Source organism: Schizophyllum commune (assembly GCF_000143185.2).
Source record: "Schizophyllum commune H4-8 unplaced genomic scaffold SCHCOscaffold_6, whole genome shotgun sequence".
Lineage (NCBI taxonomy): Eukaryota > Fungi > Basidiomycota > Agaricomycetes > Agaricales > Schizophyllaceae > Schizophyllum > Schizophyllum commune.
Genome location: NW_026089543.1, coordinates 2,499,662 through 2,527,010, shown reverse-complemented (window position 1 = coordinate 2,527,010; position 27,349 = coordinate 2,499,662). Strand labels below are relative to the sequence as shown.

Sequence of the window (27,349 nt, the reverse complement as noted above, 5' to 3'; positions counted from 1 at the left end):
CGCTGAACACCGGCCACTTGCATCCCCACATCGCAAGCGCTCACGTCCCACAAGCACACTTATTCAAAATCGCATGTATATTTGGAGATGCCTAGACGATTGTACAACGCCCAACGTAGAGGCGTGAGTTCCACGATCCAGTCAGCAGTAGCAGTAGCAGCAAAAGAAATCGAACAGAGTAAGTAAAGGGAATCGAACATATAAAGGAAAGGAAGGGATCAGTAAGTAACACAAGGAAACCGAAGCCGAAAGGAAGGTGTTCAATATAGGACATGCGTACTCGGCGGTTAGCGGGCAGAGGAAGAGGGGGTGAGTGAGCGGCGGGGAGTACAGATGTCGGGGACCGGAGCACGAGCGAAGGAAGGTGGGAAGCGTGGTGAGCACGATAGAAAATATAAGATATGTTAGGGTGAGATGGGTGAAGAAGATAAGATGAGAAGACGAAGACGAAAAGAGATGAAGAAAGATGAAAAGGTGAGCGAGCCCGGGCTCGTCCTGCGTAAGGAATGAATGGGGGTGGTGGTACACGAAGGTTCGAAAAGCGCCGTGGTGAGGGGCGAAACAATGTGTCGAATGGCCGCGAGTACATGGGTCGATGCATGCGAAGATGGACAGCGGATGTGGTGGGGTCGACCAGAAGCCGAATGACGCGCGATGACGGTGAAGTACGCGATGGCGGTCAGTGTATGCGGTGAGTCTTGCGCGGTGAATAGATCTGTCGGACTGGTCAGTACCGGTAGACGAATGTGGTGAAGGACGTGTACTTACTAGGTGCTAGCAATAGGCGCAAGGTAGCGAGCACCGTGTTGTAGCGGTCGAATGGCAGCGGGCGAGCCGCGCGGGTGAGCGGGGTTGTATCGTAGTACACGATGGGGCGAGTGTCGATCGGCCGCACGTCCGCGACAGTCAGAGGAGCCCGACTGCCGCGAATAGCCGACCAATAGATGAGAATAATGATAACAATGTTGTTGAGAGGCTTGCTTGTCAGTGTGTGTTGTCAATGTAGTTTGCGAGGTGCCGAGTTCGAATCGAGTCCTTGAACCGATGCAGGGGTGGCGACGGGCGACGATCAGATCCAGCGAGCGCAGGACTGGCCGGACGGACGCCAAAACCAAGATCTCCTTCCTCCTTTCTCCGTAGCGTTTTTCCTCTCCTTCCTTCCTCCCTCCTTGCCTGTCCTCTATAGGAAGTCCAGCTCCCTGCACAAGAAATCCACGTCCGTCTAGTTGAGCTGGAACGCGCTGCCCAGGGGCGCGCCGAAGGTCAGCGGCGCGTTCTTGGGCTCGTCCTCGCACTCCATGTCCGCGTCGTTACCGGACGCCAGCACACCGAACGATATGCGGCGGCCAGGCGGCAGGCGCTTGACGCGCCGGAGAGTCCGACGCGGCGACGCAGGGACAGGGTGCAGCTCGACGGCAGGGCTGAGCGGCGCCGGCTGAGTCACGCCAGGCAGCTCGGGCCCGAGCAGACTGGGGTGCCGCTTCATGGTCGTCGGCTTGCGCTTCTTGTGGGATTCGGTGGGCTCGCGGGCCTTCGGCTTCTCCGAGCGGGGCTTGGGCGCCTTGGGCTTTGACTCAGAGGTGGGCGTCACGGGCGTGTCGGCCTTGGGTGACGACCCGCTTCCAGACCTGGTCCGGGGCTTCTTGGCCGAGCGAGAGCGCGCCTTCTCCTCCTCGTCGGACGATATTTGGCAGGCGCTCTGGGTGCTGTTCACGCTGGAGTCGTTCGATACGACCGACTCGCGCTGCTTCGTCTTCTGCGCGATCACCGAAGCGCTGTATGATGGCGCACGCTTCAGCGGCTGCCGGGACTCGGAAGAGCCATAGAATGACTCAGAGCGCCTGACACGCGTAACTCTGGGGTCGGGCATGGCTGGCAGAAGACGCGCTTCCTCCACGCTCATTCCACTGAGGCTGCTGAGGCCGCTGTGCCGAGCATCGGCTTTGCAATCGGAGGAGCTTGTTGACAGGAGCGATGCCGTGCGACGCAGATTGTATGGGCGCGTCGGCCCAGATGAAGCAAGCGAAGACAGCGTCGAGGAGCTTGACGTCGCGTTGGTCAGTGCGGGAACGTTGTGAGGGCGCGGGGGCGATGAGAGGCGACGACCTGTGGGTCGCGAGTAGGGGTGGAAGGATTGGTTGGACAGGTAGCGATCTGTACGCTGGAGCCGGCTGGACAACCTGGGAATACACCATCAATTACCGGGACGCGCCACATTACGAACGATCACCCACTTGTTGATTGTGTCATTGTCCTTGAGATCGGAGGCAGGGGCATCCATGAACTCCATGCTCGATTGACGGTACAGAGGGCGCTTCCTGGGAGAAATTGAGGGCTTGGGGGTCTTGGCTTGCATGGATGGGTTGGCGCTGGGGTCCTGAGAGTCGTCGCTGGCGATCTCAACCGCCGTCTCTTCAGGAATCGACTCATCCTTCCCCCGGGCGCGCGATAGCTCGATGAGCTTCTGACGCGTCTGGCGCAGGGAGTGCGGCCATTCTTCGGCGCCCTTGGCCTGCGCGACGCCGCGCGCGATCTTGTCTAGGAGGTTGGATGGGGGTACAGATCCGTTGAAAGGAGTGTAGAGATGCGAGGGTAACGCATCGAGAGTCTGGTGAGGTGAGGTGTCAGTGACGTGTCCCCGACGCGTTCGACGCGGTATATGCGCGTACCCTGGAGAGTAGCAGCAGTTGCTCAGCCTTCCATTCCCACTCCTTCTCGTCCTCGTGTATCGAGCTGTTCCAGCTATCGCAGCTATTCCTGTTCGTGCTGGTGGTGAGGAAGATGGGCGAGCACGAGGGGGAGCCGCATGAGCGCGGGGTACGCGGCGACGCGGACCCCGAGAGCAAGTTCGAGCGGCGCCGGGGAAGCTGAGGATGGGGGAGGACGATTGCGAGCGGGGTCACGCCCGAGGCGCGCCGTGTCTGCATGGTTATAGTCGCTGAACGAGGGGCGGTGGTGAGCGGCGCGGGCGTTGTCGCTGCCGGCGTCGACGGTGAGCTCGGCGACGGGAGACGATGATGAACGTAAGAGCCAGGAGGGATTTTTGGCTGCACGTGTCGCGTGTGAGCGCGCATCGCGGTATCACAACGAGGCACAACACGGCCCAACACGAGGCCCCACGAGGTGCATCGCCCCCGAAAATTAACTCCGTCGGGACTGGGGGCAGATCCCCGCTGATGGCGGCCAGGGTGCCCGCACGGACCACCCGGCCTGCGAGGGGAAGGTGGGTGGTGGCGAGGAGGTATACCACTCACCTGGTACCAGTAGAAATGTCGACTTGTCGTTGGACCTTTAGCGAAAATCCCGTTGAGCAAGTCCTCGTGTTAGCCTCCAGGCTACCGTTAGAACCCCAATGATCTCCTGGCTTTATGGGGGTCTCCCAGGATAGATAGAAATGTTTTGCTACCGTGCTTCTCTCTTGAAACTCTCACGGACGTACTTCCTAGATGAAGACCTTATCGATGCAGGTAACCAGGAAGTATGTGACGTCTTCGGGACCAGTTGCCTTTTGCGCCACCGGCCATAAAACTGGAGTTCTAAGTCAGCCCCCCATGGCTACAATCGAGTCGAGCGCGCAAGGTAGACGCACCCCAGGCTTGCGACTGAAGTTGTCACGAGGCAAACAGCGTACAAAGTCCGCACAAAAGAGCCGCAAGCGAGCGGCTCAGAAGCTGCTCAATCCATGCACGCCTTCGGCAGACCCGAGGCGACACGCCCAACCGACCGCCACTCACCGGTAACAAGCGAGATAGATCAGTCTATCAGCGGTCTTGCCGAAGCCTCTGATTAGACTGTCCTATTCTGGATAGCTTTGTTTTACGCATCACGGCCGCTCATCGATGGAAGGCATCCCTGCTGGGAGGATTCTTCCGCCGTCAAGCACAAAGTCAAACGTGCAAGCTTCGACGGTCAACAAACACACGATTCCCTATCAGGTGGTCAGGAATCAGGTCGTCGAAGAAGTCAAGTGCATACGTAGGGAACCTTTGATTAGATCAGGCCTTGAGGCCGGCGCGCGGGCGCGCGAAGGTGGGCGCCTTCGCGGGGGTCGCTCGGTTGCAACCGCCCCCTTCTAAGTGTCATGCACTGTATGACGCTGCGTTTAGCTCTCGCCATGGGCAACACATATCGATCCCCCACTCACCCTCCGCGAGGACATTCGCAATCACATACTCCCCATCGTGGCTAACCGATGTGTGCAGCGCCTTGAGCCGCGGCGTCGGCCCTCCGAGTCCGTCGCCTACTCTCCTGGCCTTCATCTCGCTTACAGCGTCTTCCATTCCGTTCGCGGGATGTTGAACACCCTCCTTCGGCTGATACTGGAGCATCGGTCGGCCGTCCAGGCCATGCGCGTACGTGAGTTCGTGCCACACAGGCCGGTAGGCCGCAGAAAGGGCCTTGTACGCCGCCTCCTTCACTGCCCATCTAGATAGAGTCGTCAGCGTACAATGAGCATCGCACTGCGGCGCAGACCAACTGGAGCCCACGATAGATCGCAGCGCAGGTCACAGGGACCCTCTGAACAACAGAGTCCTCTAGACGTATTCGCCTGCCCGCGCCGCAGCGCAAGCAAGTCCGACACCTCGTACTCCCGTACTCACCTCACAGCCAAAAACCGCACGCGCTCGGCAGCTGCTGCGTCCGCAAGCTTGCGCCAGTCCGAGAGCTCGCTAGTGCTCAAGATACGTCCCGGGAAGCGGGAGGGATGCCGTGAAAGGGCAGCCGCGATGTGCGGGACATGGACGAGGTCGACGCCGATGCCGAGGATAGCCATAGAAAAGCGATTGGGCGCTGCTTGGGTGCCTGACTCGCAAGGGTACTGGTGCGACTTAGAGCATTGCAGGTAGGCACCGAGCTAGGACGCAGGGCGCAGAGGACGTGGTTGAAGTGAAGAGGTCTCAACGGCGGTGCCGCGGGCCGATCTCGCCATGTGACCGCGTTCAATGGACCCACAAGTTCAGCCACACATCTCATTAGCGCGCTCACTGAGCGGAAGAGGCGCCCGGAGACTACCCCGGAGTCCCCAGCACTACACGCACATCTCCGACTGTATACCTGAGCAACGATCTTGACATGAAGGGCGCGCCGCAGGATCGCTGACAGACGCACGTAACTTGGGAAGCAGTAAATGGTATACATCGATACACTGTAAGTACATTCTGTCTCGGGGGATCGATACACGCTTCTGCTGAAGCTCTACTGGGCGCCAGGTCAGTACTCATAGTGATGAGGGGGCTGTACAATATCGTGAGTTCGAGATCAGGGGAGGGTCGGGCACGGATATATCCAGCAGTGTGCCGAGCTCCAGAGACATAGTCGTCCGTCGTATGAATCTAAAGAGGGAAGGGGGGATAGAATATGTAACGGGCGTAGCTGAGGCGAGAGATGGGAAAAGCGATGGAAAGATATAACGCAAGAGATAGATGGATATGTGTGATCGTGTACGGGGAATAGATGGTTCAGATGCGTGGAATAAGTAGATGGTTGCTGGAAGATATATGATTATTACATGTTAGGAGATGTTCTAAAAGGCAGCGCAGAGTCAGTATCCAAGAATGCTACCAGACGTTATGGTAGATGATGTTCTTGACCACCATTAGGTGGACAGTAGTCGTGCACTAGCCTACATATCACTGTCAGCCGGGGTCGGTCCATTGTCCATTGTCAAAACCTACCTCAGCCATATCCGTCCCGGACGGCTCTTCTCGCGCACCATTTCCCACTCCCTGGGCTCGTTCTCGTATCCCGCAATGCAGTCGAGCAAGACCTGCCTCCCCTCCTTCGTCCCCTCGCCCTGCAATACCCACTCGCCCAACCAGCCCGCACCAATATCATCCCCCGGCATCGCATACCGGTACACGCGCGCCGTCCAGGCATACCGCCGCACAAACGCAAAGCCCGTCGCGGACCGCGCACTCCTGACCTTCGCAGTGGTACGCACGAGCGCCAGGTCAGGCACCCCGCCACAGGGCGGCAGGCGCGCTAGTCGGAAGGCTGGATCGCACGCAGGGGGCGTGATGTGCGCGTAGTAGAATGGCGAGGGCAGGCTGAGCGGATCCTCGATGGGCGGCGGCGCAGGCGGCGTGTGCGGCACGAGCACCGTCCCGTCGAAGAGCAGCCACGTGCCGCGCTCGTCCTCGTTGATGTCGTCGGCGGAGGACGCAGCGGAGGAGCTCGTCGGGCTCGCGCGCGGGGGAACGTAGCCCAAGTTGCAGACGATGTCACCGGTCGACAAGTGGTCCCACAGTCCTGCTTGGACAAGTTGATCCTCGCACGCCTGCACCTCGGGCGAATCCGGCGCTAGCGTCGCGCACGGGATGAAGACGCGCAATATGGGCGAACGTGTGCGCGATGTGGCGAGCGACAGATCGTGCGGAGTGGAGGAAGAAGGTAGACGCCCTGCGCTACTCGATGATGCGGCGACCATGGTCGGCCGCCGAGAGCCCACGGGCGACGGACTGGATCTCGACGACGCGCTCGAGCTCATGGGCGATGATGCGAAGTGGCGGCGGGGCCTCGGGAGGCTATCGTCCTCGTCATCTGACGTTGAGCCGCCCGATGTATGGAATAGCGTCCGCCGCCATGCAGACGCATACAGTCTCAACGACCGCGGCTCGACTGGAGGCGGAGGCACGGTTTTCTTTCCGCCAAACACGGACGTGCGGCGCTTAATTGGCGTGGTAAGCGCCGACAAGCTGGAGTCCGTCGAAGGCCGTCGTCGCGCCATCGACAGCACGCTGTTGTGGCTCGGGAGCTTGGCGTGACCTTTGATCTTCGTGTTCGACCTAGTCGGGGTCGGGGAGATAGTGATCTTTGTGGGGCTGCCCTGCGCCTCGCTCTCTCGGGAGGACGGTACCGCCCAGGGGTCGTCAGGGGAATCATCAGTGTCGGCGTAGCACAGGGGCGCGGGGAAAGTAAGTTCGGGCACGCCAGCATTTTTGTTCCGGCGCGAGAAGGAGAAGGGATCGTCCAGCTCCGGTGGTGGCGGGTTGGAAGTGCTGTGAGTGAGCGACTGGAGAAGGAGGACGAAGCGGGAGTGGGTCTGGGTGAGGGCGACGAGCTTGTTGGTGAACTTCATTTGCTCTGGGGTAGGGTATAGTGCATTCTGACACGCCAGGGAGTGCATGGGGTATCGATGAAGAGGCATGTGTTGTGACATATCTGACAGATCCATGAGCAAGTCGGGTTCAGAGAAGGATCGCCGAACTCACAAAGAAGATGGAGATCGCTCAGCGTCACGGTGACCTTCTTCAGCTGCTCGAGATCGCATGCACGCAAACACTGGGCATAGCCAGGCACGAAACGTGAAAGGACGACGTCGGTGAGGTCGGACGTACCGACCAGCCGGCGGCAATCGCGGCATGTGTTGGCGAAGGACCAGAAGTCTGGCCATTCGATTGAGTAGACTAGCGCAGAGAGGATCTTGGGCTGCTTGACAGCGTTGACGAACGTCGCGCTCGTGCTACGCGGTAGGAAGCTAGACATGGGGCGGGCGCGCGGGGTGGGGGATGCCGGAGAGGGGGCGCTGCTGGACGCGATGCCAGCGCTGGGGAGGGTGTGCAATTTGGGGCGGAAGGAGCGCGAGTTGGCCCTAGTGATCTTGGCAGGTGCGGGAGTCGAGTGCAGCTGCTCCGCGGGGGGCGGGGGCAGCTGCTTGTCTCTGGTCGCGGCGTGCATGGATGCAGACATATAGCCAGTGGGAGGGAGCGATGGGTGCTGGACAGCGACGGCCATGGCAGCAAGCGCGAAGGTTGACGTGCTCGCGATGGCGAGTCGAGCGTTTCAGCGGTGGGGAGCACGACTGATGCGCGTAGTACGTCTGCAGGCGTTACGTGCACTGGTAGGGTCACCTGGGGGCGGTGGTCGACCTGATGTCGTCTTCGCTTGTCACTGTCGCGACTTCTCTCGGCAACGTCGTATGCGCTCGTTCGCTGCTTGTGGGGATGGTGGAGGACGGCAAGAAAGAGTAGGCATCGAAGGAAAATACGGAATTTCAATCATTCGCTCACCGATGAAATGACCAAAGTTATGACAGGCCCCGGCCGACCGCTGCGGGGAGCGGCGGCACGCGGCGTCCGGCCTCATTTTGTGGCGCAGCGCTCAGCGCAAATTTGCTAATGGTGGCAATACGCTCGTCGGCGTCGCCACCAGCGGACGCGGAGTCTCGCACAAAGACCACCATCGAGGGCCATCGCAAGGGGCCGCCCTCGGGGAACGTCGAATCGAACATGTCCTTCGAAGGCCTTCCTTCCCCGTCTTTCCGCACACGTGCTCTCGGCGCATTCAATTCTGGACGCGTGATTTACGCGTGATGTTTATTTTTCGACCTTTCGGCGCTTAGCAACAGCCTCGTCCTCGACAGCGAGGACAGCGTCGGTCACCTCGTTCTCTTCCTCGGAAAACGCTCCGTGTGCGATGTTCAGCCCCGAGGACAACTGCGGAATCTACTTGACATGATACTCACTTGGCTCTCCGACGTCGAGTGGTCTACTCCCTCAAGTGATCACTGACATCACAAGCGGGTAGCTTCCATGAAGCTTCATCTTGATTAGACGACCTACTGAATAGGACTGGACTCGCACTCTTTCTCAAGCTTGAGGTAAACGCAGCCCACGTCTTTAGCGCACGTCCTATCCTTAGAGCTTGCCCGCAAGCCGGAGATGAACGCAAGGGCACTAGTTCCCGATGACACCAAAAGTAGCATTGACTATTGTACATTGTTGCTCGTGTTGTAGGGAATACAGGACTTGGTTTGGCTGCTTAGTTCACCGCGATCTTCTTGGGCGCAGCCTCCGCGGACGTACGCGGGAAGGTCACCGTCAGCACGCCGTTCTCCATCGACGCCTTGATCTCGTTCTCCTGCAGCACGTTCGTTAGCTTTCTGCTCATCACCTTCGACCTGGACAACGCTCGCTACTCACCTTCACACCCGTCGGCAGCTGCAGCGTGCGCGACCACTTCCCGTAGCGGCGCTCGCGCACTGCGTACCCGTTCTCGTTGCGCTCCTCGTCGGCCTTCGTCTCCGCGCCGACGGTGAGGCGCCCGTTCTGCACCTCGAGCTGGATGTCCTCCTTCTTGACGCCGGGAAACTCGAACGTCGCGGTTACGACGTTCTTCTCGGCGTCCTCGTGGAGGTCCATTCTGCGACGTGGGTCAGCACAACGGTCGTGTGGCAGCGTGCAGGAGGGTACACTCACCTGGGTTTGATAGCGCGAGGCGCGTCACCCTCTGCGATGCGGCGCTGCGCGTCGCCGGAGGTGCGGGGGTTGAAGACCTCAGTGAGGAGGCGGTCGAGGTCGTAGAAAGGCTCGTAGTGGAAGACAGACATGATGATTCGTGAGTGAAGCGAGTTGTGAAATGCGAGTGAGTGGTGCTGTGTGTTCTGCTGAGGGATGCTGGCCCTCCTCCCTCGCCTTTATATCCCAAGCCATCGCCCCCTCTTCTGGAAACTTCAGCGTAGCGTCATGGGTCGTGCATATGAGACATAGAACGCACGGGCCATTCTGCAGGATTCATAGCAAACGTGCTATGGAAAGTGAAGGCAGAGGAATCTTCTGGACCTCGTGGATTTCACCCCCTTGGCTTCCAGGTGCACCCTCTGTACCCACCCATGACCCTCAAAGAGACTTGTCGAAGGACGGCGAAGACGTTGGGGGCCTACCTTCGCGGTCAAGACCATGGCGAAACGCGCCCAGGCTCAAAGAGAAAGCAAGCACGATGAGCAGAAAAATCAAAGTCGTCACCACCTACAGATTACAAGGTAAGGTAGAACAAAGACGGTACCCAGAGAATCAGCCAGAAAGCCTACGCCTGCTTCGTCGCCGTGATGAGTTTCTTGTTGAGCCGCCGCAAGCTCTCGTTCTGCATATGGCGCCGCTTCATGTCATCCGCGACGCTCGCCGACGTCTGCTTGATGGCAACAGGCGCCACCGTGTAGTCCCCGAGCTCACGCTGAGGGATCGTGACCGCGTTCTTGCGCGCGCGCGAGCCCTGCTCCTTCGCCGCCTTCGCCATGATCGTCGGCAGGCGGTCGCCGCGCGGAAGCTCGGTGATCTGCGCCTGCGGGACCATGCGGTCGCGGTACGACGCGGAGCGCTTCATGATGGGGCGCGCCCACAGCGTGTACAGCTCGCTCGCGATGCGCTGGATCTCGGGCGTGACGCGCTTGCAGCGGGTGTAGAAGACGACGACTTTGCCGAGGCCACTCTCTTTCAGCACGGAGGCGTCGATGAAGTCCATTTTGCGGAGCGTGCTGAAGAGCTCGCGCTGGATGTTGAGCGCGGGGAGGGAGGGGTCGGGATGGTGTGGCTCGAGCCATTCACGGACCTGCTGCAGGAGGTTGTTGTCGACGATAGACTGGGCAAGAGACGCCCTGGGGTGCGCTCGTAAGTGATGAAAACCATGAGACTGGCATGTCAACGTACTTGCGCAGCGTCAACATCACTGTGGGCAGGATGCGCAGTTTGGAGATTGCAGGAAGACCTTGGCTGCTATACTTCTTGTCCTCTTCGACCGCTTCCCGCATCTGCTCACGCAAACGAGCCACTTCATCGTCGGCATAGCTGTCAAGGACTTCCTCGTTGCCCCTCCGCTTGCGGGGCCTGTTCGACTTTTTCGGCTTGATGACCTCGTCGATGCGCTGATTCAGCTCACGTCGGCGAGCTGATACTTGGTCAGTATTTTCACTCAGAGATTGTATAGTATCACGCACCTTGCTCTGGCGTCTCGTCTTCGGGGATGACAGGCGGCGGAGGCTCCCTCCGTTTGCGTTTGCGCAGAGGTCGCTCTTCGTCATCGCGGCGTCTGACTTTCTTCTTCGCCTTGGACTTTTGTGTGCCACCAACTGAGCCGTCAGACACTCCACCAGTGTCCTTGTTATGATCATACTCTGTACAGAATCAGCAGGCAGCTCTGGAGGATGCGGCGGGTCACTCACCCTCCTCTTCTGAAAGCTCAGAATCTGAACCGAAGATATCGCGCTCGGTGATCTCCTCTGCCATAATATCCAACAAGTAGTATTGTCACTCGTTATAGGGAAGGAAAACAAGCTGTGAGGCGATTGTCCACGACAAGAAGGGTGAAGAGTGGAAGACAAGAGCAGCCACGAGCCTGGGAACCTTGGAAAGCATTGCTTCCTTTCCGGGGTTACTGTCGGCGTTCGGACCGAGTCACAGGCCAGGTTCACCTTTCATTCGGCGGTTGCCTTCGACCTTCACCTGAACTCGTTTACCGCTCGCATTAAACACTACAGAAGTGCATTACTGTGAGACCACCTTACGGTGAAGGTGACATGGGCGCCGGCGAGCTCCTAGCCGCGGGTTCGTAAGATTGCAGCGGCACCCTATGGTTGGCGATAAGAACCCGTCCCATTATATCGACAGGGTGCAGTAGAGCAACAATCGATGTTTCTTCGTTGTTTCTAATGAATACCTCCAATTTGATTGAGCCAGCGTTTGAATATCGAAAGAGCAGCTGAAGAGCGTGTAGACGCCGACACTTCAGCAACGGAGACAAGCCTCCGCCCGATCCAATTTGATATGACGGTTTTAGCGCCGGCGTCTCGATGACATCCGAACACGCGCACCGAGGCGAGGCGCGCGTGAGGCAGTATGTCCGATATTCGTAGCCTTGTCGCTTCTTGGACTTGTACTTTTCAGCGATGTCGACGCCTCCTCCAGTGGGCAACCTTTCCCCCTCATCGCCCCCCGTATCTACCATCCCAATCCATGGCAGTCCCCTCGGACGCCCTGCGCTGTCTTCTCCTGACCTCTCGCGCCTGAGCAACGGCTCGTCCGCCCCATCGCTCGACTCGATGGCGCATCTCCAGCGGGCTGTAGCATCGACCGTGAAGACGAGATCGGGAAGTGTGCTGAGCAGGGGCTTCATCCTCAAGACGGACTACTACCCCTCAGGTGCGTGTTGACCCCTCTTCGTCCGCGAGTCATCCTTCTCATCGCACCCAGGGAGAGCTCTTGACCTTGACATCAATGTGCACGGCGCCCCCAACTTTCGCGCGCCACGCCAGGGAGACCTGAATGTGTTTGGCACAGCCCAGCCGCGCACGCAGGGTCTTCGAGCTATCCTCTCCGTTCTCGGGTGCCGCCCGAACAACCCAAACCCCAACCACGTTGTGTGGTTCTCCACTCGTGAAGAGCCATTGGGTGCGTATCTCCGCTGGCTCGACATGTAGACCCACCATGACACGTCGCTAGTGTACATCTCGGGGCGCCCTTTCGTTCTACGCGATGCGTCTGAGCCTCGGCGACTGCTTTCGCTATCAGATCGTGCCGAGAACCTCGAAGCCATCGAACTTCGTCTCAAGAACGACATCTTGCAGGAAGCAACCAGGTGTGTCACGGCACGACACAGTCACACGTTCGCTTCTTAGCCATTTCGCAGATACGGTGGCCTCGTGCTCACCCACAATGAGATAGGTGAGCTCCTGAATTCATAGCGCATGCGTCTACGGAAGCTGAACCCTATACAGCATCGGACAGTGGCGAGGGGGCCATCCTACCAACGTGGACGGCCGTAGACGTCAACAACGTGCGCACCTCCCGCGAACTCTGGACGCAGATGAAGAATCAAGGATGGAATGTGGATGTGAGTATTCCATGGTCCCTCCTCGGAAGACTGACGACTGACACATTTTGCAGTATCACCGGTAAGATTCACACCGCTGGAGCCAATTTTTGTTTGATCAATTGACCTCTTTAGTATACCCATTTCTCCTGACCGGCCGATCGAAGCGAGTTGAACCCTCAATCTCACCTCACTGCCGAAAGCTGACTCTTTTGCAGGATAACTACCTCGATGCTTACCTGCGCGTCATCACGCAGACCGACCCCACGAAGACTTCCTTGGTATTCTCTTGCGGCATGGGTGCTGTGCGCACGACATTCGCGATGGTCGCCGCTTGCCTCGTTCGTCGCAAGCAGGTCATGGAGAAAGGCTTTGACGACCCTTTTGGCATCAAGCCGCCTGCGGGACGTCCAGCTTCGAGCACCCCTGTGGGGGCAAGCATCGCGCGCTCGGGAACACCCATACAATCGACTGCGATGACGCGGGGCGGTGCTACTCCCGATGGGCGCAGCACGCCTGTGGGAAGTCAAGTGAGTGGATTTTCGAGGCACTGGACCCTTATTGACCACTGCGGCAGACCACTGAATCTCGTATACTTGCTGCGCTGGAGCGCGCAAGTGCACAGCAGGATACCAACCGCGCGATCCTGCGCTTGACTTACCTGCTACAGAATTGTCAGTCATACATCGAGCGCGTGCTCCAGTCGCTAACAAATTAACAGGCCTTCCAAACCAGAACTCCCAGTCCGCCATCGAGCTACTCATGTCGCAGCCGACACTGCTCGAGGACTTGCGCCGCGCGCATATGGGTAACTACGGTGTCATCCTCAGTTTGCTTGGCTGTCTCGACTTCGGTCTGCAGGCGAAGAAATTGGTGGACAGAGTGATCGACGCCAGTAAGTCTCATGAGCTGCTCGGAGAGCCCAGTAGCTCATGAACTTGCCTCACAGCCGACCATGTCACGAACTTGCGAGAAGATATTCTGATCCACCGCCTGCGATACTCCATGACGTCTATGGACGAGGCGAAGGGCGAGATCTACCTAAGCAAGGCGCGAAGGGCACTGGAGAAATAGTAAGCGCCTTTCCGATCATCGAGAGCTCAAATAGAACCTGACATACACCGCATAGCTTTTTCTTGGTGGCGTACGCCAGCTTCGTTGAGGAGTCTCCTGTGGACTTCGGGCAGTCGTTCGGTGATTGGCTTATGGTAAGATATGCTTGTCTTATTTCGGATCCCCACTGAACAGTGCATCAGGCGCGGACAGAAATCTGGAAGTCAGTACAGATCTTTTGGCCACAGGGAAGTGAGCAATTCTGACCAACCTGCATTTAGCCAAGTCAAGTTCCTGCGCAAGTCGTCCGGCTCGCGCTTGAATATCTTCGCGCCGATCAGTGACCTGTCGTCGCTCTCGAAGACGCATTCCGAGAACCGCGCTCTGGTACCAGGACGGAAGAACGATGTTGCCATCACTGGCGGGCAAATTCTGGGCGACGAGTATTCGAACCATGTCGTGAAGAACCGCAGTGGCATCATTCTGCGCGAGAGGTACAGCACTCATCCAGTCCGCCTGACTCTTTGATTAACGCTGCTGTCAGCACCCTACTCAAGTCAGACCAATGGCTCAGCGAGGGCGCTGCCGTCGAGCATGGTGTCCGGGGCGCAATCAACTTCCGGCAAGTACCAGGGACGAACATCTACGCGCTTGGGCAGCCCACCGTTGCGGCCATTGACGAGGTGGTACAGCGTGTACGCTCTGCGCATCCGCACACAGAACGCATTGTCTGGATTACGCTGCGGGAAGAACCTATCGTCTACATCAACGGCATGCCATACTGTCTGCGTCGGGAAGGATTCTCACTGCGGAACATGAAGGGTGATATCAGCCTGCAAGCCATCCGAGGCTCAGCTAACGGCTCGATCCAGATTACGGAGGCATATCCGCTTCCCGTCTGGAAGTCCTTGAGGAACGCCTACGCGACGATGTCATCGCCGAGCTTCAGGCTTTCGGCGGCCAGCTGCTTTTACATACCGAGACGCCCGATGGTACCGTCGTCCCCGTCTGGGAGGACGTGCGCGAGGAGGACGTGATGGTCCTCAAGGATGTTATGGCCTCGCGCCCCGAAGTGCACTACGCGCGCGTGCCCATTACCGCCGAGCGCTCGCCCGACTTCTCTGACTTGTCGCAGCTGATCGACATCGTCCTGCGCTGCTCGAGGGACACGCCGCTGGTGGTGAACTGCCAGCTCGGGCGTGGAAGGAGCACGCTGGCGTCTATTATCTTGTTGCTCATCAGGCAATGGCTGGATGCGCATAGGCAGCCGACGACCCCGCATAAGCCTCGCCGGCAGATCTCGATGATGTCGATCTCCTCGGAGCAAGCGCCGCATGAAGCCACGAAGAACAGGCACTCGTACCAGGTTATCAACAGTAAGTTGCGTCCCGGGCCCAATGCTGCCTTTACTGAGGCCATTGTAGACTTGCTTCGCGTGGTCAGGAGAGGCCCTACGGTCAAGAACATCGTGGACGACGCGATCGACCAATGTGCTGTCATCTACAATGTGCGCGACTCCATTGAGGAATCACGGTCCCTTGCGGAGCAAGCATCGGATGAGAGGCAAAAGCGTCTGCTGGCACAAAGAGGTAGGGACTCAGTGACGCGAGCTGAGAGTGTGCTGACACGTCTCGTCAGGCGTCCACAACTTGCGCAGGTACTTTGAGCTCATCGTCTTCCAATCCTACTTGCAGTCCATCGAACCCGACACGATGCAGGACTTTGAGAGTATCGAGACGTTTGTTAAAAGCCGCCCAGGTGCGCTGAATCATCTTCAATTACACTATCATCGATCATTGTACTGAATACTGCCTTTGCGCAGTCATCAAGACTTTCGAGCGGGAACTGCTCGAGGAAGGGGCGAATGCGCTTAAGCCTCTGGAGCGCTCCGATGTTACCGAGGACGTCGCCCACCCCGATGAGGTCCGCCAGGTTGTACTCAATCGGTCGGGTAGCATCCTGTCGGCGTCGACCATCCTGAAGAGCGACTTCTTCTCAAACTTGCAGAAGATGACTTTACCGGAGTGAGCATGCCGGTGGTATACAGCTTGACGAAGACTAATCATGCCCCAGGCGCATCGACGGTGCACCGAACTTCCGGCGCGTACCGCTGACGCTAAAGCTGGTAACCTCGGGGTCGAACTCGCCACTGGAGGGCACCGGGTTCGTCACTGGTGTTTTGGAGGACGGCAAGATGGTCTGCGGGAGGTACGTGCAAACAAATGATCAAGAATTGCCTGCTCATTCGAGTCTAATAGCGGGATGCCAACAGTTCAAGGGTAAGGTCTTGCAACCGTCGGCTGGCTCGTGCATCATTGATCATACCTGTCAGATTGCGTCGAGCCCTCCATAGGATAGAGGCCGGACCAGAGGGCTCAAACATGGTCTACTGGACTTCACTGCGGGAGGTGAGACTATCCAAATTTTGCCCAATCGCCCGCTCACATGCATCCAGGAGCCTGTGATCTACGTCGCTGGCAGGCCGCACGTCTTGCGCTTAGTCGATCGACCACTGGAGAACGTCGAGTACGTGACACGCATCTCTCTTCTGTAGTTGCGCAGCTGAGGCGGTTCCTAGGGCCACAGGAGTATCCACGGCTGTCGTTGAGGACATGGAGAACAAGTTTAAGCAAGACATCCTTACTGAAGTACGCCTCGGCAATGGTCGTGTCCTCCTCCACGACGAGGTCGAAGAGAGACCGGGCGTCTTCTCCATCATTCCCATCTGGGAATCTGTCACGGAGGACGACATCATGACCCCGCGAGACGTATTTGACCTAATGGTCAAGGAGGGCTACAAGGTAGGCAGTCCGTCCGCCTCCACACAGCTCCCTTGTAAAGAAAGATTCGTAGATCAACTATGGCCGCGTAGCGATCACCGACGAGCAGGCGCCGCTGCCACAGGCGCTCTTCGAGCTCCTCGAGCGCGTCCGCTCAGGCTACTCCGAGGCGGGCGACTTCGTCTTCAACTGCCAGATGGGCCGCGGGCGCACGACCTCTGGCATGGTCACCGCTTGCCTCATCTCGACGATTCGGCACTGGGAGCCGGGCGCGGAAGACGCGCTGATGAAAGAGGAACTGGAGGCGCCGGTGTACGACTCGATGGACGGACCGTCGGAGGAGGAGGCGTATCTGCAGGGGGAGTATAAGACGATCTTGCAGCTCGTCGGCGTGCTGTCGCATGGGAAGGCTGCGAAGCGGCTGACGGATCGGGCGATTGACTTGATGCAGGACGTGCAGAATTTGAGGAAGGCGATCTATGAGTGAGTGAGTGGTGACCATGGGTGGGACACTACTGACTCTGCTTATAGCTACAAGCTCAAGACAGAGGCATGCGAAAAGGGCAGCGGAAAAGAGCGCAAGTTGCGCGACGTGACGATCAACTACCTGTGCGTATGCATCGCCAGAACCCGAGGGCCTGGTTAGCTGATTGACCCCTGTAGGTATCGCTACGGGACCCTCATCGTCTTCGCGAACTACCTCATCGAGATGAAGGAGACGAGTGCCGGGGTGACTTTCCCCGTATGGCTGGCTGAACATCGGGAAATTACGAAGCTGCTGGGACGCCGCTCGCTGGATTGATCGGCCATTGCGTATCATACAATTTCTCCTGCTGGATTATAGCGTACACGCCATATAATTATATCTGTTTCTTCGACCTGAGGTGGCTCTGATTCGAGTTGACAGCTCAAATGGCCAGTTGGCTCAATCGGGGATATCGGTTACTTCCGGCTTCCCCGTATGGTAGCGTCGTGATGTTCTCACGGTTCGACTTTCTCAATCTTGCTGGGAGGGAAGTCCTACTGCGCTTGCTGAACGCCGTCAAGTCTTCATAGAGCAAGGCATCTTGATAGCAGTGCCGCATCTCGCTGGCTATCTCCAATTACTCTATGTGGTACAATGGATGTTTTTTGGCCTTGGCCTATGTACCGAGGACGGAGGTCACTTTTCCTTCACGCACTGCTTAGGTCACTTCGGTTTGCTGTCCACGGTCGAGAGCCTTCACTGAAATACGGGTCGTAAGCGGCGTCTCTACCGCACTACTGATGCGAACGCCTGGGATGTACTTGCTATACCTTCTCATCATCAGAGTCTGCGGGCACTGGATGCGGATCCAGATGACGGCACCGGGAGTACAGATGCAAGCACTGCAGCTGAGACGCGATGAAGTCGAGCTTCACCTGCCAAGGGACAGAGCCAGGGACCTGAGTAGACAGTTGAACCTGAGTCAAGCGATAGGCACTTAGAGAGCGCCCTTAAATGTCAGAAAAAGCCTGATAAAACGTATCGCCCGAACTTCCGGGTAGAAGATGTTCAAGAACATGCGCGCCGTCCAGCACACGCGTACCGTTGAAGATCAACGTTGGAGTGGAGCTGCCTCTCGCGCGGAGAAGTCCGAGCCAGCCGAGGGAGTGACGCAGGGCGTACAGCCCGCGAACGAGGGCGCAGAAGATAGAGAACAAAGGCCACTGCCTCCGGCTGCGTGGGGCGCGGGCCTGGCGGATGTGCGCCGCCCTGAGGGGGCGCGGCGGGAGGCCCATGGGGAGGAGCAGATGGTTGCCGCGCAACAATTGGAAGCACAGCCTCAGGTCATTGATATCAATAAAATCACACGAGCGTGACACGCGTTACCTTCTTTTCCATCGTTCCCGACGACGGCCAAAGCAACGAACTCATCGTGAACAACGGCATCGCCCTCCTCTCGCCCCGTCGCTGCCGCCGTCGCGCACAGCGAGAACGCTAGCTGTCGTCGCCCGGCTCGACGACCCCCGCCTTCACTGTCGCTTCTCCCAGTCGCCATGAAGGCATCACGCTCTCTCCTCCTTTCATGTATCGTGCTCTTCGCCGTCGTCCAGGCTGCGTCCTCCCACTCGACGCACGACCTCCAGCGACGGCAAGGCCTGTTTGGAGGCCACGACGATGATACAACGACGACGGCGGCGACGGAGACCACCACTGCGAAGACAGACGAGACCACGACGCAGAAGGAGACGGACACCGCGACGACGAAGGAGGCGACCACTACTGCTGCGGAAACGACATCCACGGAGGCTACGACCACCCAGGCCACCTCTACCACCCAAACCGGTACATCGACTACGCAGGGGACTACATCTGCAACACAGACAACCGGTACAACATCCAAGACGGATGGGGACAATACGTCGACCACCGCGGCGACCACTACTTCCTCGCGCGTCCCAGTGACAAGCCATATCACCACCACTGGTGAGGACGGTGATGTGGTCACGATCACCACGACTCCTCCGGTTCAGTCGGGCGCGGATAGCACGTCGTCTAGCTCCGCAGCACCGTCAGAAACGTCCAAGGCTGCCGATGATGACAAGGGTCTCTCCACCGGATCCATCGTGGGCATGTCGGTCGCTGGCGGCATCGCGCTCATTGGGATCATCGCCTTCTTCGTATGGAAATTCACCCGGAAGCGGTTTGCGGACTATGATGGTACGCCAAGCGCACTTTGCCCCCGCACGACCCGTCTAACCGCGCCGCAGATGAGGCGATCAAATGGCCTGAGCTCAACGCTCACCCTGGCGACTCCGACGCCCCGTCTCACGCCATGCCCGTTAACCCGACCGGCCGCTTTGGTATCAACGACACCGCATCCGAGGTATCCCTCTCTCGTTCACCGTCCCAGACGGCGTATTCGACCAACTACTCCACCGCCGATCTCTCCACCAACGACCCGTATGCTGTACCCCCGCTGCCCCATCTCAACCCGAACTCAGGCATGCCCTACCGGGACGACCCAAATACTGGCTACTACGACCCGTACCGTGGCCCGGTTCCGCAGACGTTCAACGACGGCACAGGCCAATGGCAGCAAGGCGAGGCGATCCCCATGACCCAGATGGCGCCGCCAGTATCTGGCCGCCTGAGCCCCGGCCCATCACTCGCATACGGTATGGACGGGCGCGTCTCGCCAAACCCATCGATGATGCGCGCCGCGTCGCCAAACCCAATGATGGCCTCGCCGAACCCGATGATGGCGACGCGAGCGGCGAGCCCAGGGCCCGCCATGGCGTACGACATGGGCCGCCGTTCGCCCGGGCCGCAGGCGGCCTACGGGTTGGGCGCGCAGGGCGCATACGACGTCGCGCGGTAGTGACGCCCGCCCGCGTACACCTCTTGCTGTCTCGAGTGCTGTGTTGTTTAGAGAATGGACCTGGCATCTGGACCAGCGCTGGGACTCGAGACGTGTAAACGTCGCTGTCGTGTGGGGCGGCCGCCGTGTGCGTCTTGACGTTGTACGATAATACCCCCCTCATCCCCTGCATGCATACCCGCGCCACACATCGTCTCCTCACGGCCTCTTGCTCACACGCGCGCCCTGCCCCCGCGGGCTCGCGTCCCCTCACACTCCATACGCATGCTCTGTCACATAGGAAATCATAAGTCTCATTTAATCTCTAGCATCATTATTGAATTTTTCCTTCTGATTCCCCTGCATTGTTATAGCGCACCAGAGCGCAGCCCCTCGTTTTCGTGCACCTCACTAGCTATCTATGCGCTCCTCGCTCGTCAATCAAGTATCCCTTGCACAGACGGGGTCGGTACGGCGAGTGCCCAGAATGCGAATGTCAATTGTTCCGATGCTGGAGAAGGAGGCGAGAGACTGATCATTATTTATTCGCGCGCTGCGCTACTTATGCTACAGCTGAGCTACAGTACGTCTAGAAGAACAGTTTGATAATCCGAGAGGTCGTGAGTGGTCGTGAGGTTCGTAAAGTCAAGTCTAGCGAAAGCAGGATACAACGATTCTTCAGAACGCTCTATTTGATACAAAAAAACGCCGACCGCAACGAAGTCCCATACCCAACTCATCAAATACTCTGCGCGAACCTACGCATGCCTTGCCCTGTACGTCGCGGCGTAGGACTGCGCAGGGGTCGGGTTCGGAACCGACATGGGCGGGGGCGGTACACTCGTCGGCGACGCACCGCGTTCCACGCGAGACCAGTGCGACTCCGCCACCGAGCGCTCGCCCACTGATCTGTGCGACTTCCTAAGGAGCGACTTGTGCGACTTGCGCAGCGACGACGGCGGCACCGATACGTAGAAGGACTCCGGCATCGTTCCCGCGTGCGAGCTGCTGGACATCGACGAGCGACGGTCCTGTGAGGGAGGAGGCCGCACGTCCTTGAGCGCGCCCGCGAACGACTGACCCATGCGGGGTGGGGTCGGGGATGGGGTCGTCGCGCGCGTCGAGTGGGTGCCTGCGTAAGCTGAGTAGGCGGTACCATCCGTGGAGTAGGAAGTCGGGCTCGTGGACTGGCTGGACCGACGAGGCGGCGGAGTGACTGGGCTAGTTGACCGGACGGCAGAGTGAATAGGATGCGAGGTCGTCGCGCGCGGCGGCGTACGAGGAGAGCGCGCGAGAGGCAGCGTGGCGTGCATGGTGTGGGAGGATGGACTTCTGGGGCGCTCGCGGGGTGTACCTGCAATGGGCATGGTGCTGAAAGAGTTTGGACTGGTGGCTCTGGGCAAGGGCTCAAGAGGGCCGCGGAGGGAGCCCTCGGGGAGAGGATGCCGAGCGCTGGCGGCACGAGCAGTACGGGTGCTACGACCGATGGACGAATGATGGCTGGCGAGAGGTACGGAGATGGAACCAGAATTGACACTGGGGATAGCGGGAAGTCTTCCGGAGGGTGGCGATGGGATGAGGCTGGACGTGCGCGCGGGCAAGGTCGTATTGGGTACTGGGGGCGGTTGAGAAGTAAGTGCGGCCTTCTGATCACTGCGTTTCCGCGAGCGCGATCGTGAGCGCAGCGATGAGGGGGACAAAGGCCGGATGATCGCCTGCGCCATCTCTGTCAGCCCGGGCAGGCAGCAGCCGCCCCTCTCCAGACGCATCCGGGCGACCTCCTCCGCCTCCTGCTGCAGCCGCTCCCACTCTTGTCGCTGGCGCACCAGTATGGTGGACTCCTTGTGGCTCAGTTGCGTCTGCCCTTCCACGGTACGCGCCCGCGCGTTGACGAACACCTTCTCGCGCACCACGGAGTCCCGCTCGTACGGGTCCTTCGGCGGCGGCTTCTGCTTCGCGCGCCACTCATCCATCGCCTGCAGCTGCTGGTAGTAGGCGTCGTTCGCCTGGGCTTCCTCGAGGGAAACCGTGTACGTCCCGCGACACCGGCCTCCGCACCAGGATTGGCCGAGGCAGTCGTACTTCCCCGGAACAGGCTTCGGCGAGTTGGGGTAGTAGCAGTGAGCGGCGGAGCACATGTGGTGGTTGCGAGGCCAGTCCGGACCAGGCTGCTTGCGGAAGATGATCTTGGGCACGGTGAAGCGCAGGTGAGACGCATCCTGGGCAACGACCGGCAACTCCTCGACGGGACGTGGGGGAGGAAGAGGCGGCGGGGCCATAGTCGTTGGTAGCGGGAAGTACGGGGGATCAGAATCTCAAAGGGAGTGGCCGGCCTCGTTATATACATAGTAGCCTTTTGTTTTAGATGCCGCGTGCATCCAGCAGGTGGCGGCGCAAAGGACAAAGGAGCGGCTGAATACAAAGACCAGCGATGGGTCAGTAGACCTCGGACAAAGGAACATCGCCACGCGCGCGCAAGTACTTCCCGTCAATGAGAACCCAGGAACTGCAGGCAACCTGCAAGAAGAACTTCTTATGACTGCTCGCTTTCACGAGGAAGTATGGTTTCGTGAAAGAGCACACGACAGGCTGCCGACATTGACAGTATCTATGCTTACCAGAGATATCTTCCTCGCACAAACATGCCTTCGAGCGTCACATTGAGTACACTTGATTGCTTGAGAACATCGCAGGGCAATTGGAGGAGATGGAAGTTCAAGATAAAGGGACGCTGCCAGGAGGAACGGCTTCTCCCGGACACGCTCGTTGGTTTACGGCAACTGCCGGCCAGGCATCATTCCTCAAAGTCGATCCCATCGTCAAACGACTGTCGTATCAGATCATTCGATTTCCCTACTTATACTACTACAGAGCAAGTGAGAACCTTACAAGCTGTCCTTTCATTACTACTTCGCGATTCAAAACACAGTTGCGTTGCCGCGCAGCTCGTTCCAATCCGGGGCTGCCACAATGTCGAGCGTTGTCTGCTTGCTGGAAGCAAGCGTGGCTCGCGGGTTGAGTTCCAGCTTGGAGAACTTTGCACCAGTTGAGTCTGCAGAAAGCATGAGCTTGTTGACAAAGCGGTTGGGCGGGGCTGAACTCACTGGTAGCCCACAGAGTGAGTAGAATTTCATTCGTGCCGCGGTGGTTCAGGATGCCTTCGGGGATCGGGTAGCTCTCCTGAGGGCCTAGGGAGGACAGGAACCTATAAGAGCACAACGCTCAGCTCGCTTCACCAGAACATAGACACAGGCAACTAACCTGCCGAACTGCCAGCCGTTGACGAAGATCAGAGTGCGGTACGGATTCTGGGAGTCCAGGGAGAAGTCGAAGGCAAGAGGGATGTCGGCATCTTTGGGAAGGTTGAGGTCAAAGGTCGTGCGGTACGCTGTCACGCCGGCGGACGATGACCCCTCGTATGGCGAGCACGACTGCTTCCAGGACGAGGCATCGTAGCCGGGGAGGTGGGCACCTGTAAGTGTTTAGACATCGTTACCGCCATCGAGCTGCACAGGTCACGTACCAACACGTTCGAACCACCATCCACCCTCGTTGTAAGGGCCGCGAACATAGTCAGGGGCGTTTTCACCGCCGATGTCTGCAGACAGTGGTCAACTAAAGAATTCCCCTCACGATGTGTCGCGCACTTACTTCCAGCGACCTTCCACTCCGTGAACTGAGTAGAGTTATCCGAAGAAAGAAGCTTGTACCCGCGGATGCCGCGCGGAGACTTGTGCTCATCGTCGATGTCGTAGTCCTGGTTCATTCCTGTGGAGTCGTGGATGACGGTGAGGACTGACGAGACGTGAGTTAGCAAGCCAAGCATAGTAGCGGCAGGGCCTCACCATTGTCACCATCGCGCAGCTGATCTGCGCTGAACGTGAAGGTTTGGTTCAGGATGTCAACACCTTGCTGGCTGTGCGAGGTGCCCTGCGCGGAGCCGAGGAAGTGCGAGTTGACGAAGGCGGTGAATGCGCAAGAGTAGCCGCTGACGGGCATATTAAGGAACTGTATCATAGACTGAAGTCTTCGGACTCACCATTGAACCTCGAGTTCAACACCAGTCGCATTGCCGGAGAAGTGCCCGCGCCAGACCCAGTCACCAGCGTGGTAGCCATACCTGCGACGACTTAGCAAGTCAACCTACGAAGACAAGCATACCACTCACTCAGCACCATACAAGACATTCTCGCCCGAGAACGGCTGCTGCGGGCGCGCCGTCTCCGTCTTGTTCGCAGTCGTCCACGCACTATCGTCGTAGTCGTCCGCCAGCTCCGGGAGCGAGTCCGCGCACACCCACTCGAGGTCTTGCAGGACCGGAATTTCGATGTTCTCCAGCGACACAGGAAGCGCCAACGAGGCCTCAAGCGCACCCGTCTCATCGGACTTCGACGCCTCGACGGGCTCGCCGTTCCAGGTCAGCGTGTCGACCGAGCTCGGGGCCCACACTTGGAGCGGCGTCGTCGCGTTGAGGTCGCCCGTGAGGGCGAGCGTGCTCCCGTCGATGGCGGCGGAGCGCACGAGGTAAGGCCCCGCGACGAGGACGGCGGGGATGTCCGGCGACTGGTCGTACACGTCGGTACTGTTTGCGGCAGCGTTCAGCCGGGGCGCCCAGAAGCCCCTCGCGGTGTACTTGTCGACGACGAGGACGGTGGTGTTTCCAAAGCTAATGACGGAGACGCCACTCGGGCTGCCGGAGATGAGCACGGTGCCGTTCGCAGGGGATGCGGAGATGGAATCGGAGCCGGCGACGTTGACGGTATCGGTGGAGTTGGTCTCAACGGCGATTTCAACGTACTGGCCCGGAAGGGCATACGTGACAAGGATGTCGGTCTGCGAAGCATGAGCAAGGCGCTCGAAATGAACTTAGTGTCACGCACATCGTCCAAGGTAAGCCACGTCAAGACCTCCGCTGTCGAATACTCCACCTTGCTGACTCCGAATGGATAGTTCGTCACCAGGATCTTCGATTCCCTTCCCGCCAAGGTCGAGGTCCCGTTCTTCGGGATCGTAATCTCGCCCTCGAGCGTCGTGTTCACTCGCAGCGTAAAGTCGGTGTCGTTCGTCTTCGCGTTCGTGACCTGGCGCACGAAGTAGAAGTTCGCGTTCGTCTCGGGGGAGTTGAGGTGCGTGGTGAAGATATCGGGGGAGTCGCTGTAGGCGGTGCCGTTGGTCGTCGTGCCGTTGCCGATGCGGACAGCCACGAGGTAGTCAGGCGAAGAGTGCAGGAAGTAGCCCTGCATCTTCAGCTCGGAGTATTTGGGCGTAAGCGTGCGGTCCTCAGCTATGGCCTACGAAGGATTAGAGCTGTGTATTGATACCTAGAAGACGGTCACGTACAGCACCGTAGCTGAAAAAGGTGAAGTCAGCGACGTGTGCGAATGAAAGGCTGGTACTACTCACTCGTAACTTGAGTAGATCGTATGGGTGTGCATGTTGCCCCAGTTCGTGCCGCCTGCACATGCGCTTATTCAGCCGCTAAAGCTTCGACGGTGGAAAAGAGATGCTGACCGTAAGTCATGTACAAGTTCTGAATGGCCGTGCCAGCCGCGTAATTGTCTTTGTAGAAGACCTGTTGTGCGTGAGCCACTATGCTTCGAGGAAGGAATAAGCCTGCTAACATTGGCGAACTGCTCATTAATGAGCTGGTAGCACTGATCGTACCCGGGGCCTGACCAGTAGGAGAATGCGCCACCTGCGATACATGTAAGCATCAAGTCGCTTAAGCATTCGGACCGCTACACACCTTGCCACTCAAACAACGCAAGCGGCTCAGCCGGGTTCAGCGACTGGTGGTTCGCGTCCGTTTCTGAGGACCCAAGCTTCAGCAAAGCCCCACAAACAAGATCGCCAGCACCACTCACTCCCAGAAAGCTCTAGCCACACCTCCGGCTTATCGCAGTCGAAGCCCAGTGGGTACCCGTCCCAGCCGTACAGGTCGACCTTGCCCGGGCCGGCCTTGGCGAACTGGCCGCCCGCGTTCTTGTCGTTGTGGATGGTGGGCACCTGGTGGAGGCCGGACTCGCGGAAGACGTTCTGGAGGTCCTGCATGTGCGCGCTGAGGCCGGGGATCCCGAGGCCCTCGTCGGTGTAGTACTCGTTCTCGCTCTGGATGGCTAGGGGAAGGATGAGTATAGGCCGGTTATGGATGCGAGAGTGGTCGCGTACCGACAACGGGGCCGTCAGGATACTGAGGAAAGAGTATGAGCGTGATGGACGACTGTTGAGGCCTTGCTGACGCACCTGATACGGAGCTGCGATGCTCGCGAACTCGGAGATGCTGTCAACGGTTCAGTCGACAGGAAGGCGAGGTGAAGGTCGACACCTACTAGGGATACCAAGCATCTCGGTAGCCCGTCGCATTGGTCCGCGCAAGGTCGGGAATGTTCGTCGTCCAGCTGGGGATGCCACCTGCAAACCGCGCTCAACTAGGTCTCGAAGATATCGGCATGTGCTCTCTCACCTCCAGCAGACTCAGCATTGATGTACGGGCCAGGACGAAGGACGACAAGCACGCCAACCTCCTTCGCTATGTCCAGAAACTTGGCCAAGTCGTTGTGCTCCGTGAAGCGGACAGTGTCAGCGTTGGGAGAGACCAATCCCCAGTGCCCTGACACGAGCCTCAACATCACGCATTCCACATGTTAAGCAAAGCGCTGGTCGACTCACAGTACACTGAGACGGTATTGAGACCCGCTGCCTTGAACCTACAAAATGGGTTAGCCACGTACCAGGGCAAGTTCAGCGAGACTACGCACTTCTGCAGCACGTCTACCCATAGCTCCGGCACAGGGAGACGGAAAGGGTGGAACTCGCCAGAGAAGAGCATGACGCGCTGTGCATTGCGCAATGAGCTTCTTCCTAAGTTCTCTATTCAACGACCTCACCTTGTCACCCAAGAACACCGAATGCTGGTCAAAGGTGACCGACGCATTGCTCTCGCCATGGTAGAACCCGACTGTTCATGGTGAGCATCCTGCCTCGTTCAGTACAAGCAGGGAAGTACGCACTTGACCCCGGCGACGGTACATACTCGCCACCATGATCAACCGGACTCTGTCGCGCGTGAAGCTGAGTTTCGCGCTTCTCGTGCGGCGCGTAGAACGACGCGCGCGCGTCCGCGAGGGGAAGCATACCCGCGAAGGGGAGCAGGCGCGTCAGATGCAGCACGCGCATAGTGGAGAGAGGGCCAGGCGCGTCCGGGAGGGTGGGCAGAAAGCGCAGCGCGACAAATCCCCGCGCGCCGTTTTATACCAGCACGGTGAGGTACGTCCAGATCATGCGTGCGCGGGCGGGAGACCGGGCCAAGGGATCCCTCGACCTGGGGAGAATATGTCATGAGGGTCATGGGTCATAGGATGTGGTCCCGGACCGAATGCGCGACGGTCCGTTGAGAGTACGTATAGTCGCCTGGAGACGTATAGGAAGGGGCATGGCGCGGGTGGTGCGTCGGAGAAGGGGGCGGACACGGGGATGAGGCCGTGGTCATTGTGAGCGTTGTCCGGTTCTCCCGACGTTCTCAAGACGCGGGCGAACTTCCACTCACTGAGGCATGCGCGGCCATCGGGATCGCCATGACGTGCTGGTCCATCTCGCCATGCGCCTCGGACC

The 27,349-nt window shown here is 58.7% G+C and overlaps 10 protein-coding genes across 10 annotated transcripts; 3 read left to right on the top strand and 7 right to left on the bottom strand.

The window, feature by feature from the left end:
• Positions 1 to 46: 46 nt before the first annotated feature.
• On the bottom strand, positions 47 to 3,028 carry SCHCODRAFT_02627560 (uncharacterized protein). The gene is made up of 4 exons (XM_003031946.2): positions 2,670 to 3,028; positions 2,235 to 2,608; positions 769 to 2,180; positions 47 to 715 (listed from the first exon to the last, which is right to left on the bottom strand). The coding sequence occupies exons 1-3, from the start codon at positions 2,925 to 2,927 to the stop codon at positions 1,223 to 1,225; spliced, it is 1,590 nt and encodes a 529-aa protein (XP_003031992.1). The 5' UTR covers positions 2,928 to 3,028; the 3' UTR covers positions 47 to 715; positions 769 to 1,222.
• A 967-nt stretch (positions 3,029 to 3,995) lies between these two features.
• On the bottom strand, positions 3,996 to 4,774 carry SCHCODRAFT_01093854 (4'-phosphopantetheinyl transferase; the record flags this gene model as incomplete). The annotated part of the gene is made up of 4 exons (XM_003031947.1): positions 3,996 to 4,072; positions 4,145 to 4,225; positions 4,304 to 4,425; positions 4,602 to 4,774. 4 exons carry the CDS (start codon positions 4,772 to 4,774, stop codon positions 3,996 to 3,998), a joined length of 453 nt encoding a protein of 150 aa, XP_003031993.1.
• A 315-nt stretch (positions 4,775 to 5,089) lies between these two features.
• SCHCODRAFT_02627547 (uncharacterized protein) lies at positions 5,090 to 8,056 on the bottom strand. Its single transcript, XM_050345414.1, has 3 exons — positions 7,212 to 8,056; positions 5,676 to 7,161; positions 5,090 to 5,623 (listed from the first exon to the last, which is right to left on the bottom strand). The coding sequence occupies exons 1-3, from the start codon at positions 7,732 to 7,734 to the stop codon at positions 5,569 to 5,571; spliced, it is 2,064 nt and encodes a 687-aa protein (XP_050200249.1). The 5' UTR covers positions 7,735 to 8,056; the 3' UTR covers positions 5,090 to 5,568.
• Positions 8,057 to 8,648: 592 nt separating this feature from the next.
• On the bottom strand, positions 8,649 to 9,387 carry SCHCODRAFT_02627543 (HSP20-like chaperone). Its single transcript, XM_003031949.2, has 3 exons — positions 9,198 to 9,387; positions 8,922 to 9,141; positions 8,649 to 8,859 (listed from the first exon to the last, which is right to left on the bottom strand). The coding sequence occupies exons 1-3, from the start codon at positions 9,326 to 9,328 to the stop codon at positions 8,761 to 8,763; spliced, it is 450 nt and encodes a 149-aa protein (XP_003031995.1). The 5' UTR covers positions 9,329 to 9,387; the 3' UTR covers positions 8,649 to 8,760.
• A 417-nt stretch (positions 9,388 to 9,804) lies between these two features.
• SCHCODRAFT_02502912 (uncharacterized protein) lies at positions 9,805 to 10,795 on the bottom strand (the record flags this gene model as incomplete). Its single annotated transcript, XM_003031950.1, has 2 exons — positions 9,805 to 10,372; positions 10,425 to 10,795. 2 exons carry the CDS (start codon positions 10,793 to 10,795, stop codon positions 9,805 to 9,807), a joined length of 939 nt encoding a protein of 312 aa, XP_003031996.1.
• Positions 10,796 to 11,639: 844 nt separating this feature from the next.
• Positions 11,640 to 17,295, top strand: SCHCODRAFT_02627534 (uncharacterized protein). Its single transcript, XM_050345413.1, has 27 exons — positions 11,640 to 11,912; positions 11,964 to 12,161; positions 12,213 to 12,348; positions 12,400 to 12,434; positions 12,488 to 12,603; positions 12,657 to 12,664; positions 12,718 to 12,748; positions 12,801 to 13,112; positions 13,160 to 13,256; positions 13,304 to 13,477; positions 13,532 to 13,655; positions 13,712 to 13,790; positions 13,839 to 13,858; positions 13,917 to 14,129; positions 14,180 to 14,457; positions 14,508 to 15,011; positions 15,060 to 15,224; positions 15,274 to 15,393; positions 15,458 to 15,659; positions 15,709 to 15,843; positions 15,894 to 15,914; positions 15,968 to 16,043; positions 16,091 to 16,161; positions 16,214 to 16,436; positions 16,489 to 16,898; positions 16,947 to 17,024; positions 17,079 to 17,295. Exons 1-27 carry the CDS (start codon positions 11,660 to 11,662, stop codon positions 17,215 to 17,217), a joined length of 4,218 nt encoding a protein of 1,405 aa, XP_050200248.1. The 5' UTR covers positions 11,640 to 11,659; the 3' UTR covers positions 17,218 to 17,295.
• Positions 17,296 to 17,476: 181 nt separating this feature from the next.
• On the top strand, positions 17,477 to 18,257 carry SCHCODRAFT_02543411 (uncharacterized protein; the record flags this gene model as incomplete). The annotated part of the gene is made up of 1 exon (XM_003031523.3): positions 17,477 to 18,257. Exon 1 carries the CDS (start codon positions 17,946 to 17,948, stop codon positions 18,255 to 18,257), a length of 312 nt encoding a protein of 103 aa, XP_003031569.1. The 5' UTR covers positions 17,477 to 17,945.
• A 177-nt stretch (positions 18,258 to 18,434) lies between these two features.
• On the top strand, positions 18,435 to 19,759 carry SCHCODRAFT_02600125 (uncharacterized protein; the record flags this gene model as incomplete). Its single annotated transcript, XM_003031524.2, has 2 exons — positions 18,435 to 19,098; positions 19,149 to 19,759. The coding sequence occupies 2 exons, from the start codon at positions 18,435 to 18,437 to the stop codon at positions 19,757 to 19,759; spliced, it is 1,275 nt and encodes a 424-aa protein (XP_003031570.1).
• Positions 19,760 to 20,490: 731 nt separating this feature from the next.
• Positions 20,491 to 22,070, bottom strand: SCHCODRAFT_02627529 (uncharacterized protein). The gene has a single exon (XM_003031951.2). It carries the CDS (start codon positions 22,015 to 22,017, stop codon positions 20,497 to 20,499), a length of 1,521 nt encoding a protein of 506 aa, XP_003031997.1. The 5' UTR covers positions 22,018 to 22,070; the 3' UTR covers positions 20,491 to 20,496.
• A 586-nt stretch (positions 22,071 to 22,656) lies between these two features.
• On the bottom strand, positions 22,657 to 26,914 carry SCHCODRAFT_02600123 (glycoside hydrolase family 35 protein; the record flags this gene model as incomplete). The annotated part of the gene is made up of 23 exons (XM_003031952.1): positions 22,657 to 22,790; positions 22,843 to 22,943; positions 23,000 to 23,210; positions 23,262 to 23,336; positions 23,390 to 23,533; positions 23,584 to 23,726; positions 23,778 to 23,858; positions 23,907 to 24,571; positions 24,619 to 25,029; positions 25,079 to 25,088; positions 25,142 to 25,193; positions 25,250 to 25,310; positions 25,360 to 25,433; positions 25,485 to 25,547; positions 25,603 to 25,854; positions 25,907 to 25,928; positions 25,982 to 26,018; positions 26,068 to 26,149; positions 26,202 to 26,348; positions 26,408 to 26,445; positions 26,470 to 26,573; positions 26,626 to 26,696; positions 26,749 to 26,914. 23 exons carry the CDS (start codon positions 26,912 to 26,914, stop codon positions 22,657 to 22,659), a joined length of 3,144 nt encoding a protein of 1,047 aa, XP_003031998.1.
• Between the last annotated feature and the right edge of the window lie 435 nt (positions 26,915 to 27,349).